At 44.4% G+C, this 14762-nt stretch overlaps 1 protein-coding gene across 3 annotated transcripts in view; it reads right to left on the bottom strand.

The window, feature by feature from the left end:
* The window catches only part of RNF180 (ring finger protein 180), a 71164-nt gene extending 58812 nt beyond the window's left edge, over positions 1–12352 (bottom strand). The window contains exons 1-2 of one of the 3 annotated variants that reach the window (XM_062612304.1): positions 11860–12352; positions 1323–1458 (exon numbers count right to left, since the gene is read on the bottom strand). In XM_062612304.1, coding sequence (XP_062468288.1) covers positions 1323–1424 — 102 coding nt within the window. In that variant the 5' untranslated portion in view covers positions 1425–1458; positions 11860–12352. Of the gene's footprint in view, positions 1–1322; positions 1459–11183; positions 11251–11859 lie in introns of those variants that run through there. The other 2 variants (XM_062612305.1, XM_062612306.1) reach the window with 2 other exon arrangements.
* Between the last annotated feature and the right edge of the window lie 2410 nt (positions 12353–14762).

Genomic DNA, 14762 nt, shown 5'->3' with positions numbered 1-14762 from the left:
TTGGATGTAATTCTGATTTAAAGTGCTTACACTGCATTCGTAACTTCAACAATTGTTTTTAAGGTCTAAGATTTTTCTCTTTTACTCATATTTCAGCTATGTCTTTGACTAAAGGTCTAAAATTCACCAGGGAAAGGAAACATACTGAAAACATTTCTCATCATAGCACAATCTGCCTCCCAGTGTCTTGGGAAGTAGCACTAAATTACATTCTTTTATCTGCTATCTATGTAATTAGGGAAGGAGATGCCTCAGTCTTGTGCACAGTGATGGCGGATCTCCACAAACAACTAAAAGCTCCACCATGGGGCACAGAAATCTTCATTTCGCTATGTCATTCCCATGAAAAAAGTTGAAATTTCCCTCCCATACACCCAAAAGCTGCTTCAAATGATGCACAAAATAAAGACTCCCAAGTATGAAAGTTATTACAGAACCTCAAGCTCTGTAAGAAGAGTGATTAAAATAATAATAATGCTAATTATATTAGGATCTAAAAAATAACTTTGCTTCTACCTCTGTTGCTTATGCCATCCTCCACTGCCAAAAAGAACAGTGTTATATTTCTAGTGTGTTAATAAAAATATTAATAAAACTTCCCTTCTATTTGCTTTTTTGATTCAAGATCATGCGATAAAAGCACAGCTTTTTGGCATATTTGTAAAGACCTAACTCTTTATGATTACTAACTGACATTATAAAGCAGAGGAAATACTCTCATTGTTTTATTCCCCGTGATTATTTTTCTGTTCATTTTAATAAATTAACAGAATAATGTAAATTACTAAGTGGTGTTTTAGCCTTGCAGAACATGCTCCCCCCCTTGGAGAAGGCTAATCTGAGCTATTTTTGTGCACAGACTATGCCCTACTTTTTCAAAATGAAAAGCAAAAGTTTCTGATGTAGGAAACTCTCAATGCACACCCAACTACCACAGCAGAAATCAGTGTCTCTATTTAAAAAACTCCTTAGAAAAAAAAGACTTCTCTATTAACAGTTATTAAAACAAAAAATTACTTCATTAAAACTGTCAAAACAAGAACCCATTCTTACATGAAAAATGGTAACACTACATACTCCACACAATCTAGTAGTCAAATGAGTCATAAATACCAGCCTTCCTATTGCAGAACAAAAACGTGATTACTGCTTGCTTGGCTTCTGTAGCATTGCTGCTTACATACTCTCTATGGAATTTTCCATATTTTTGTACTTATCTTCACAGTACATTAATTAATAACTGAGGGCAAGTCTAACGCTTCTTTATTTAAAACCTATGACACTGGAAAATGTTACAAACTCCCTGCATATGCTATACTTACATTAGATGGTTCTTTTTTATGAGATTTTTCAAGGCAAACAGAATTTGCTACATATTTTCTACATCTCCAGCAACGTAGAACATCAGCCTCTTGGTTACTCATTTCAACTTGTGATTCTTCAGTTCTGTATGGCTACCTGTAAAGACACACATACAAAACATTCAATTCAGTCACCCACTGAAACCACACACGCTTTCTTTACGCGACCCAGAAGTTTATAAATAGCCTCTTCTGTATAAAAAAGACATTATTTACAAACATTCCCTGATCTTGTATAGCATGTGACCTAGACATTTTAAATAGCAAAAATGAAAAGAGTTGTTTTTATTTCCACGTTGCATACATTACTAAAAGGTAACAACAACAACAAGACCAAATTTAAAAACACACACCCCAAACAAAAAATGAAACGCACAAACTTCCTCAATATTTAGATAAAGGACAATTCCAGTTTTCCTAGAATATGCCCATAAGTAATTTCTATCATTTCTTTTAAGATTCCATTAACGTATTTTAACTTAAGGTGGCCAAGCAAAATATCATGGAAGAGACACCCACAGAAAAGGTAGAATTTACACTGGAAACCTGTCTTGTTTATGACAAAAATGTGATGATTCAAATGCCTTGACTAAATCAGAATCCCTCAAGTTTTTATTAACCTCGCTGTGTCAGCACTGCTACCTTCTGTATCAGACACATTTCAAAAGTGTAATGTATAAAAATCCTAGACCTCTCTACAAATGACTTCTTTCTTTTTTCCAAGTAAATTCAGGCTCTGAAAGATTTTTACAGGCTGTATGTATCATTTTGCTGTGATAAATGAGACATTAGACTTCACAGGGAATTGAAAAAATTACCAGTCATGAATTTGTTTTTATCACTCAAACATTTTAAAGCTGTTCTAATTAATTTATTGTTCACAATAAATTTCATAACACGCTGCTAGAATGAATTTAATCTTATCATAGCTCAGTAAAAATTTCAAATCTAACATCAACCAGGAAGGACTGAAAGACTTTACATAAAGCTAGCTCAGATGTGCTTTTCATGTACAGCCAAATCCCCAACGATTAAAATATATTCTTGAAATGTACTACAGTTAGTGATGTACATCTCGCGTACCTTATATGCTGTATATGTGTATTCAAATAGTATATATTTAAGCCTCTGTATACGTTCTGTTCCCTTATGCTAATTGTTATAGAAAAAGCTGTTTTGCTATCTGTTGAACAGCTGCTTCATTTGGGGCTAATACTGGAGTGGGGTATAAAACTATTAGTGACAGACCTCTGAACCAAAAGATAAAGGACTGACGGATAAACATGCTTCTTATATTTAAAAGACAAGGTTCAAGTCATGCAAACAAAGGCTGTCTAAGGATCACTGGCATTTGAAATGATGCAAACATCCCTCTCAACTGAATTCTATTTAGCAAGCAAACAGTTGTACAGCAAAATAAAAGCTTTTTTTTCTACACTTATACACTTGAAAATGACCTCCATATTTCTGCATGTACCTTTAATTTTAAAATACACTTTCCTGACTGAAACTTATATATAATAATAACAACTTATACAGCATAGGCTGTATTTTGTGTAACAAAGAACGCTAATAGTGAACTCATTAAAAAAAACAACAACAAGCCATCAAAATGCACACACTTTGTAAGACTATACCACAGTAGGCTGAAGTGTTCCTCTGGCTTAGTAGAATTAAAAAAGGAAAATTCCTGTAGGTCTGCATGTATATGTCTTTTGCAGTACTTACATAGAAAGAAAACCTACAAATGCACTCCAACACATTGCACAGGTTTCTACGCATAATACAGAATAACAGAACCATAGAAGAGTAAGGGTTGGAAAGGACCTTAAGATCATCAAGTTCCAACATCCCTGCCATGGGCAGGGACACTTCACACTAAACCATCTCACCCAAGGCTCTCACCAAACTGGCCTTGAACACCACCAAGGATGGAGCATTCACAACCTCTCTGGGCAACCCATTCCAGGGCCTCACCACCCTCACAGTAAAGAACTTCTTCCTTATATCCAATCTAAACTTCCCCTGTTTAAGTTTTAACCCATTACCCCTTGTCCTAGCACTACAGTCCCTAATGAAGAGTCCCTCTCCAGCATCCTTATAGGCCCCCCTTCAGATACTGGAAGGCTGCTATGAGCTCTCCACACAGCTTTCTCTTCTCCAGGCTGAACAGCCCCAGCTTTCTCAGCCTATATTCATATGAGAGGTGCTCCAGCCCCCTGATCATCCTCGTGACCCTCCTCTGGACTTGTTCCAACAGTTCCATGTCCTTTTTACGATAAGGACACCACAACTGCACACAATACTCCAGCTGAGGTCTCACAAGAGCAGAGTAAAGAGGCAGGATCACCTCCTTCGACCTGCTAGTCACGCTCCTTTTGATGCAGCCCAGGATACACTTGGCTTTCTGGGCTGTGAGCGCACAATGCATCTGGCTCATGTTCCGTTTCCTCACCAACCAGCACTCCCAGGTCCTTCTCCGCAGGGCTGCTCTGAATCTCTTCTCTGCCCAACCTGTAGCTGTGCCTGGGATTGCTCTGACCCAGGTGTAGGACCTTGCACTTGGTATGGTTAAACTTCATGAGGTTGGCATCAGCCTACCTCACAAGCGTGTCAAGGTCCCTCTGGATGGCATTCCTTCCCTCCAGCGTATCAACCGAACCACACAGCTTGGTGTCATCAGCAAAATTGCTGAAGGTGCATTCAATCCCACTGTCTGTGTCACCAAATGTCACTGCAAATAAAAGACAGACAAGGGACAATATGGGCCCTCTCCAGAAGCTATCAGAACTGGCTACCCTGGATTTGCAGAAGGCTGAGGTTCTTAATGACTTCTTTGCCTCAGTTTTCACTGGCAAATGTTCTAACCACACCACCAAAGTCTTGGAAGGCAGATGCAGGGACTGTGAGAATGAGGACCTTAGGCCCACTGTAGGAGAGGTTCAGGTTCGAGACCATCTTAAGAACCTGAATGTACACAAGTCCATGGGACCTGAAGAAATCCATCCGTGGGTCCTGAAGGAGCTGGCGAATGAAGTTGCTAAGCCACTGTCCCTCATATTTCAAAAATCATGGCAGTCAGGTGAAGTTCCCAATGACTGCAAAGAGGGAAATATAACCCCCATTTTCAAGAAGGGGAAAATGGATGACCCAGGGAATTGCAGACCAGTCAGTCTGACCTCTAGCCTGGCAAAACCTTGGAGCACATTCTCCTGGAAGGCATGCTAAGGCACATGAAAAACAAGGTGCTTGGTGACAGCCACCATGGCTTCACTAAGGGGAAATCCTGCCTGACCAATGTGGTGGCCTTCTATGATGGGGCTACAGAACTGATGGACAGGGGTAGAGCAGTTGATGTCATCTACCAGGACTTGTGCAAAGCGTTCAACACTGTCCCACACGACATCCTTGTCTCTATATTGGAGAGACATCAATTTGATGGATGGACCACTCGGTGGGTAAAGAACTGGCTGGGTGGCTGCATGCAAAGAGTAGTGGTCAATGGCTCAATGTCCAACTGGAGACCAGTAACGAGTGGTGTCCCTCAGGGATCAGTGCTGGGACCGGTCTTGCTCAACATCTTTGTCGCTGACATGGACAGTGGGATTGAGTGCGCCCTCAGCAAGTTTGCCGATGACACCAAGCTGTGTGGTTCAGCTGATACACTGGAGGGAAGGAATGCCATCCAGAGGGACCTTGACACGCTTGTGAGGTGGGCTGATGCCAACCTCATGAAGTTTAACCATGACAAGTGCAAGGTCCTACACCTGGGTTGGAGCAATCCCAGGCACAGCTACAGGTTGGGCAGGGAAGTGATTCAGAGCAGCCCTGCGGAGAAGGACTTGGGGGTGTTGCTCAGTGAGAAAATGAACATGAGCCGGCTTCAGTGTGCGCTCACAGCCCAGAAAGCCAAGTGTATCCTGGGCTGCATCAAAAGGAGCATGACCAGCAGGTCGAAGGAGGTGATCCTGCCCCTCTACTCTGCTCTCGTGAGACCTCACTTTGGAGTACTGTGCACAGTTCTGGTGTCCTCAACATAAAAAGGACATGGAACTGTTGCAACAAATCCAGAGGAGGGTCACGAGGATGATCAGGGGACTGGAGTACCTCCTGTATGAAGACAGGCTGAGAAAGCTGGGGCTGTTCAGCCTGGAGAAGAGAAGGCTGTGTGGAGACCTCACAGCAGCTTTCCAATATCTGAAACAGAGCTATAAGGATGCTGGAGAGGGACTCTTCATTAGGGACTGTAGTGCTAGGACAAGGGGTAACAGGTTAAAACTTAAACAGGGGAAGTTTAGATTGGATATAAGGAAGAAGTTCTTTACTGTGAGGGTGGTGAGGCACTGGAATGGGTTTCCCAAGGAAGTTGTGAATGCTCCATCCCTGGCGGTGCTCAGGGCCAGGCTGGACAGAGCCTTGGGTGAGATGGTTTAGTGTGAGGTGTCCCTGCCCATGGCAGGGGTGCTGGAACTTGATGATCTTAAGGTCCTTTCCAACCCTAACTATTCTGTGATTCTATACCAGATATCAGTATCATGCTAAGAAACAGCAAATGAGACATTGAAGCATTCTTTTTTAGTCTGATTTGCATATAACTTGAACTTAAACTCAGACAAACACAGGATTTTGAGGTGTTTTCATAGTTCAATGTAGTTTAATTACAGTGTTCTGGATATATTTTAAGAAGTTTTTATTTGTATTGTTTTATGTCTAAAACTGTTACAGACATCTTGTTCTCACCTTGCTTTGTCTTTCAGCAAAAAACGCCAATATAAAGGTAAAATATTCCACATACAGTGCCAAAAGTATTTGGCACTCAGAAACTAAACAGGGTCTCTCTCAGTGGGTCTTTCCAGCTTTGCACTGAGCCATGTTTGTTGTGGCTGTCCTGCTTTCAGATCATTTGTTTTGTGTGAGCTCATGTTTCGCTCCAGAATAGCATGTACGCTCCAGAATTGATGAAGACTGGGAGGCCTCCTATAATCCTAGGGTGAAATCGGTGTGCTCAGCTCGCTCCCTGAAATGTCTGTACACCAATGTGCGCAGCATGGGAAATAAGCAGGAGGAGTTGGAAACCTGTGTTAAGTCAGGAGACTATGATCTGGTGGCAATTACAGAGACGTGGTGGGACAGCTCACATGACTGGAATATAGTCATGGAGGGCTATGTCCTTTTCAGGAAAGACAGGCCAGCCAGGAAGGGTGGTGGGGTTGCTCTTTATGTGCGGGAGCAACTACAATGCACCGAGTTCTGTCCAGGGACAGATGACGAGTGAGTTGAGAGTCTGTGGGTGAGAATTAAGGGGCAGGCTGGCAGGGGGGATACTGTTGTAGGTGTCTGTTACAGACCACCGGATCAGGGTGAGGAAGTTGACGAGGCCTTCTACAGGCAGCTGAGAGCGGCCTCACAGTCACAGGCCATGGTCGTCGTGGGGGATTTTAACTTCCCTGATGTTTGCTGGAAGGACCACTCGGCAACCCAGCCACAGTCCAGGAGGGTCCTCCAATGTATGGATGATAACTTCCTCATGCAAATGGTGGATGAGCCGACCAGGAGAGGAGCGCTGCTGGATCTCGTCCTCACTAACAAGGAGGATCTGGTTGAAGCAGTAAGGGTTGAGGGCTGCCTTGGTTGCAGCGACCACGAGATTGTGAAGTTCAGGATCTTGTGTGGTAGGACTAGGAGAATACCAAGTAGAATTGCAACCCTGGACTTTAGCAGGGCAAACTTTGGCCTTTTCAAGCAATTGCTAGGGGAAATCCCATGGGCAAGGCTGCTTGAAGGTAAAGGGGCCCAAGATAGTTGGTTGACATTCAAGGACTGCTTTTTCCGTGCTCAAGATCGGAGCATCCCGACACGTAGGAAGTCAAGGAAGAGGGCCAAGAGACCTGCGTGGCTAAATAGGGAATTGCTGGGTATGCTCAAGTGGAAGAGGAGAGTTTACAGGTCATGGAAGGAGGGGCTGGCCACTTGGGAGGAATATAAGGCTGCTGCTAGAGGATGTAGGAAGACAGCTAGGAGGACTAAGGCATCCTTAGAATTAAACCTGGCGAGAAGGGTCAAGGACAGCAAAAAAGAGCTTTTTCAAATACATGGCAGACAAAACTAACACCAGAGGCAATGTAGGCCCACTGATGAATGGGATGGGTGCCCTGGTGACAGAAGATACAGAGATGGCAGAGTTACTGAATGCCTTCTTTGTCTCTGTCTACTCTGCTGCAGGCAGTCCTGAAGAGTCCTTTACCCCTGAGACCTTAGATGAAGTCAGGTTGACGGAGCGGTTTGCCTTAGTCGATGAGGAATGGGTTAGAGATCAGTTGAGCAATCTGGACATCCATAAATCCATGGGTCCAGATGGGATGCACCCGCGGGTGCTGAGGGAACTGGCAGAAGTCATTGCTAGACCGCTCTCCATCATCTTTACCAAGTCTTGGGAAACGGGAGAGGTGCCTGAGGACTGGAGGAAAGCAAATGTCACCCCAGTCTTCAAAAAGGGCAAGAAGGAGGACCCGGGTAACTATAGACCGGTCAGCCTCACCTCCATCCCTGGGAAAGTGATGGAACACCTTATCCTTGGTGCCATCTTAAGGCATATCAAGGATAAGAGGGTTATGAGGGGCAGTCAGCATGGCTTCACCAAGGGGAAATCATGCTTGACCAATCTCTTAGCCTTTTATGAGGAAATAACATGGTGGATGGATGATGGCAGAGCGGTGGATGTGGTCTACCTTGATTTCAGCAAAGCATTTGACACCGTCTCCCACAGCATCCTCACGGCTAAATTGAGGAAGTGTGGTCTGGATGATCAGGTAGTGAGGTGGACTGCGAACTGGCTGAAGGAGAGAAGCCAGAGAGTTGTAGTCTATGGGGCTGAGTCTAGTTGGAGGCCTGTAACTAGTGGAGTGCCTCAAGGGTCAGTACTGGGACCGGTATTATTTAATATATTCATCAACGATTTAGATGAGGGAATTGAGTGTACTATCAGCAAGTTTGCGGATGACACTAAGCTGGGAGGAGTGGCTGACACACCAGAAGGCTGTGCTGCCATCCAGCGAGACCTGGACAGGCTGGAGAATTGGGCAGGGAGTAACTTGATGAAATATAACAAGGGAAAGTGTAGAGTCCTGCATCTGGGCAGGAACAACCCCAGGTTCCAGTATAGGTTGGGAAGCGACCAGTTAGAGAGCAGTGTAGGGGAGAGGGACCTGGGGGTCCTAGGGGACGACAGAATGACCATGAGCCAACACTGTGCCCTTGCGGCCAAGAAGGCCAATGGCATCCTGGGGTGTATTAGAAGGGGGGTGGTTAGTAGGTCGAGAGAGGTCCTCCTTCCCCTCTACTCTGCCCTGGTGAGACCCCATCTGGAATATTGTGTCCATTTCTGGGCCCCTCAGTTCAAGAAGGACAGGGAGCTGCTGGAGAGAGTCCAGCGCAGGGCAACTAAGATGATTAAGGGAGTGGAGCATCTCCCTTATGAGGAAAGACTGAGGGAGCTGGGTCTCTATAGTTTGGAGGAGACTGAGGGGTGACCTTATAGCTGTCTATAAATATATAAAGGGGGAGTGTCACGAGGATGGAGCCAGGCTCTACTCAGTGGCAAACAATGATAGGACAAGGGGTAATGGGTGCAAACTGGAACAGAAGAGGTTCCACTTAAACTTGAGAAGAAACTTCTCAGTGAGGGTGACGGAACACTGGAACAGGCTGCCCAGGGAGGTTGTGGAGTCTCCTTCCCTGGAGACATTCAAAACCTGCCTGGACACATTCCTGTGTAACATTATCTAGGTGTTCCTGCTCCAGCAGGGGGATTGGAATAGATGATCTTTCGAGGTCCCTTCCAATCTCTAGCATACTGTGATACTGTGATACTGTGATACACCTATCAAAGTGTTAAAAAGCCTATGCTCCTTCATATGTCTTGTTTTATTTCCTTCAAATGTTCTTTTATGATTCAGTCCCAGAAAAGCCAGGAGCAGAGGGTCTTAAGACCTCCTTCACAAGTCAGCCTTTCAGCTCCTTTGTCTTTCTCTTACAGACCTTTGACAGAGATTTCACACCCATCCCAAACTATTTACCTTCTTATCTTCTATTATTTTAATTCTTACCCTAACATCTACCCTGAATTTTCTTGCAATTTCCCTTATTCACAGCGAATACAGAGAACAGCTCCTTTTCTCCACAAAGAAAATTTTACAACTTTAAACACCTACTATATATATTAGCTCCCTTTCAAACTTGACTTTGTGCTAAATAAATCCACTTCTTTCTCTCTTTCTTCACCAGTCAGGGTTTCTTGATCTCCAGCTGTCACTGCTATTTAGTGAACTCTCCAAATAGGTCAGCTATTCTTTCATAGTAGTGTTTAAATCTGGATGCAGAACTCAAAATAAAGTTTTCCCTGTCTAGGGAGCACACCAGACCACTCATAAATTTTCAAGGGTAAAAAAAAGAATTGAGAATGCCTCACTATGGTGAAAACTAATACAAAATTCACCGGATCCATTTGAAAATGTTGTTTCTTACATCTATAAGGGCAGGAAACTGGAATATTAAATAACAACTCCCAGCAGCAAATAATTTTTAAGGAATTTCAGCATGAGATCCGTAAGATTTTCATATTCATACATGCTCGTCAACATGTTAAGGGAAGAGGAAACAGGAACTGTATTTTTTACCCTCCTCCCATTCTGTCTGGTAAACCTACAAGCAACACCACAGAAAGCTAGTGGAACTATTCACAAGGAAAACAACAGAAAATAGGTGAAGGCTCAAGCAGCAGACACAGCAGTCAGAGAAACAGTACAGAGCTGATCAGCTTCCTGTTTATTCATCACTCCTTGAATGGGACACTTTATCTTCTAGCATCCTCTCACTAGTAAGATGTCCTCTTTGACATTTATATTTAAGTTCCTTATACAGTCTGAACTGTACAATGCATTAAGCTTTGCCCATTTCTTCTTCAAAAAGTTTGCAGGAAAACATGAAGTAAAGCCCCAAGAAAAAATTCTCAAAAGTTCAAAATTAAAAACACAACCCCCTAAATTTCTATTGAAAACCTGGCCTAGAATTTTTCAACTAGCTTGCCCCCAACCCCCAAATGCATAAATTGAAAAAGAAAAAAAAAAAAAAAAGAGTACAGTGGCACAGTGGTTCTCAATGCCTTTTTGTTCAAAAGTCACCTGTGATCCTTTCAGAATACTGCAGCCATGGAGACTACAACAATAATTAGGTCACGAGAAATAAGGGCACAGAAACTTGAGCATCAGTTACCAAGAGTCTTGAAAAATAAGTGGCACCTTTGAAGGAGGATGACATGACAGAAGCTAGATGAGCTGTCCTAGCCAACAGGTGTCCATACCAGAAGCTCCTGCTCCCAGAAAGGCAGGAACTGACACTTCGCTAGGAAGAGAAACAATCATGAAAGGCATTCTGCTACAAAAACATCCTTGCTGCTATTATGTGATCTCCTAAGTGTTTATTTCTTAAGAGACACTTTTAAATACATACTTCACTGTTTCTCAATAAAGTAGGATTTAGATGGGAAGCCAGAAAAGAAAGTTTAAAGAACTGTTTCCAGGCTGCCAGAAGATCAAGGCAGCAAAGTGCACAAGAGTTGTGCCACTGCTGCTGTGCCAGCTCCTGCTCAACTATGAACTGCCCTACCAGTTCAGCTATTGCTGTGTGATCAGCTCCCCCATCACAGCCCACTGGTTGATGAGAAAGAATGGCCAGTGTATGATATACTTTCTCTTGTGGCAGGAGTAGCCTAAATAATTAAAAGGCAGTTAAGATAAAGACAGTTAATAAATGCAACGTATTAACCTGTTAAAAAATCCTACTGCATGCTGCTGAAGTCAACAGGTCTAGCAGACATTGCAACAACGACGGGGAACAGACCTAAGAGGTCAACAGCAAACCACGGATCGGCTCGTAATGTCCTGCAGACCAGTACTGTCCGTTTCACGCTCTTGCATGCACAAACATTAGTTGCAGCACGGAATGAAGGACGACAGAGGCAGGAATACTATGCCGGCGTCCCAGCGTAACGTGAGCTACCGATCGCAAGTCACCAGGCTGCACAGCCGCCGCAGCTGCCCCCGGCCGGGTACCGACCAACTTCGGGCGGGGGCTCCTGCTGGTCGTGAGGAGACCATGGGGGCATGTCAGCCGCCCCAGAGCGGCACAGGGAGAGATAGGCTGGGCTCCAAAGACTCCCGGGGCGTTTCGGGTGCCGACCGCCGGCGGCTACACCACGAAGTTAACTCCAAGACGTCGGGGCCGTCGCCGCCGCACTCCGGCGCCCCCTCATGCACGCCTGGGACGGGCAGCCCCCGCCGACCCCCAGCTCCGGGCAGGTGCCTGCACCTCCGCGCTCACCCTGCGCACCCAGCACCCGCGGCTCGGCGGCCCGCACAGCCCAGGGCCCGGCTCGGCCCAACGGGCGGCGGCGGCGCCTCCCTCCGCCCTCCCGCCCCGACCCTGACCGGGTTCAGCTCACCGGGCCGAGCTTTGCGAGGCTGAGAGGAGGCGACACCGCTGGGGTGAGCGAGCGGGCGGGCGGGGAAGGGTTGCGCAGCAGCAGCAGCTGCTCGGGCGAACGGGAAGAGACGGGAGACAAACGGCGGCGGAAAGCGCTGCGCTAGCTCGGCGCCTGCCCGGGCCGGCCGGCCGTGAAACTCACCCTGGGGAAGGCCAGTCCTCTCGGGCGGCGTCGGCAGCGTCCCTCGTCTCCGCGGGAGGACAGGCCCATCGCCAGCCGCGGGGCCGGCCCTGCTGTCATCGGGAAGAGGGCAGCGGCCGCGCCAGCCGGCGCCCTGCCGAGGCCTGAGGGTGGCACGTTCTCTCGTCTCCTGACTGGCAGAGATGGAGCTGGGGTGGGGTCAGCCAAGGTGGCGAGGGTGCAGCGGTGAATTACGGGGAGCTGAATGGAAACTTCTCAGTAAAAAGTGGGACAAAATATACGTGCCTTCACGCCCGAGGAACAAGCCCAGAGCCAGAAGTCAAAAGAGCTGGGCTAGGGACATCACAGGGATCGGCAAGTGCCAGCAAAGAACCACGTACTGGAAGGGTGTCATCAGTAGCCCCTGACTATTTTAGTAGGCTGCAAGAGCAAAGGGGGAAGCTTTACAGGAAAAAGTGGGGGGAGGGGGGGGGGGGCGCGGGTGGAAGTAATGAAGTAAACTTGTGAAATTTTATAGGGAATCTCTGCAAATCGTGCAGAGCTGTGTGGGAGAAAAGGCAGGCATACCGCTCTGAAGAGAGCAGCACCATGGGCTGTTCGCTGGTGTCCATACCTCGCTAGTGAATAGAAGCTGGTAAACTAAGTGGGGTTTGTTTTCACCTCGGAAGTGTTCTTTTGGTGATGGTACTGTGACTTGATCAGGAGCTAACGTGCTCGTAGCTGACAGTCTGCTAATAATAGTTGTTCAACTTCAAACACAGAAAGGGACTGGTTATTGAAGCAGTGTAAATGTAGGGAAGGCTGGAAGATTGCTGAGGAATAAAAATTTAGAATCTGCCCACATTTTCCTGTGGGGGTGGTTTGAAATACTGAAACCTCCATTTCACGGTTTCTCCTACACTTACATATAATTTCAGTGATTTTTCTTGCATTTCGATGCGTATTCCCTGTAGATCAAGACAAGGTTTGTCATCAGGTAAGCTATTTTGTATGAGGTAGGACTCACCGTAAGATTTGGGCTGTCATGGATGCAGAAGTGCGCTCCCACCATCTCACTTTTTATTTTTTTTTTTTTTAGTTTCAGTGCTCCTACCGGTTGTCTTATTTATTTTTTTTTTTTTTACTACCCTGTTATTATTCTAACAGACTGCCTAGTAACACTAGAAGTAGTCTGTTTTGTCTTGATATAGATTTGTTCTGTTCCTGCTATTTAGAGTTCTAATCATGTGAAAAGTTTTCAGTGTGATACAAATATTTTAAGTAACAATGTACCTCGTCTGTTCAGAAAGCCTTGTTTTTCAGTAATTACAGCTAACTAACTTACTTGTTTGTGCTTAAACACTATAATTGGATCTCGTGGGTTGTCTTGGTTTGGTTTTTTTTTCTGTGTATTTTTTTTTTTGGTGTGTGTGTGTGTGTGGTTTTGTTTGTGTGGTTTTTTGTTTTTTTTTACAAACATCAAATTACTCTGTGCTATGATGGACCATTTTCCTATCTTGCCATTCTCTCCCTACTCCATGATTAGAAAAGCTGTTGGTTTTATTTTTGAGGAGAGGATTATTAAGGTCTTTTTAATGATTGTTATATTTGGTGACATGTGCTAATCGATATTTTTTCTTGCTTAATGTAGATCTAGTGAAGAAGGTCTACATAAAGATGTTCACAAATGCTCACAATAATTCTGTTTTGCTCTGCCATGATTGTACAGTAATTATATGTAGAAGAGACAGGCTGTTATTTTGAAATAATTTCTAGTGTGGTACAGTAAACTTCAATTTAAATTTAAAGGACTGCTTAGATAAAGCACTATCTATACAGGGTATATCTGTATGTATCTATATAGTATATATATAAGGAGTTGCAGGTTATAAGGCATTTTCTAGCAAACTTAATTGGTAAAGGCATGTAGAAACAAGTGAAATAGATGAATTGAGGAAATAAAATACAGGTTAAAATTACTTTAAGTCTTCACCTTCTGACATAAAAGAATATTGAAACTGTTACGGGAGAAAGCTTTTACTCTTAAATTGTCATCTCATTTGCTTCCACTTTAGTAAGATGTAGGTTTGGACTATTTGAATTTAATGGCAACCCGTCCTTAAGGAGAAATATCAGTGAAGATAGCCTGGAGAGAAAGAAATTAAAGGCACCATATGTCTCATGTCAGAGTAACAGCAAGTAGCATAAGAAAAAATAGAACGTTGCTACTTCCTATAAGATTATATTTTGAGAATTTTTTTCAGCATATTTGATTTTGTTAAACAAGGGAAGCAAGGGTAATGTGTGGTTAGCTGTATTTATTTTCTTAGAGAGAGTTTGTCAGAGGATGAGAGCGGGCAGTTGGCCTGTGCAAAGTTTAGAGTGGCTTAGGTGATGACTAAGAAGTTTAATGGGTATTGCTTGTGCTGTGGCTTTGGGGATATGTGACAGCCTGGTGCAGATGTTAATTTTAAGGCAGAATATATAGGAATTGCTTTTTACTGGGATAGCCCCTTGAGTCTGTGGTGAGCAGTCCAAGGATCAGTGTCAAACTGACACACAGTAAATCAGAAACCAGAGAGTATTTTTGACGTGCTGTTCTGAGACAAGGATGGTATAGTGGTAAGACTATACTGAAGGCTGTATGCAGTGTATTAGTGAACGCTGAAACAGAGTGCAATGGTGTTGTGATTTGTGCATAGAAAATGACTCATACTGTTTTCTTGTCCATGGCACATAGA

This window comes from Pezoporus occidentalis, unplaced genomic scaffold, assembly GCF_034315485.1.
Source record: "Pezoporus occidentalis ecotype Australia unplaced genomic scaffold, CSIRO_AGI_Poc_V1 ctg16, whole genome shotgun sequence".
In the NCBI taxonomy this organism is placed as follows: Eukaryota; Metazoa; Chordata; class Aves; order Psittaciformes; family Psittacidae; genus Pezoporus; species Pezoporus occidentalis.
Note: the sequence above shows the minus strand (reverse complement) of the source record. Positions and strands in the feature narration are given on the sequence as shown.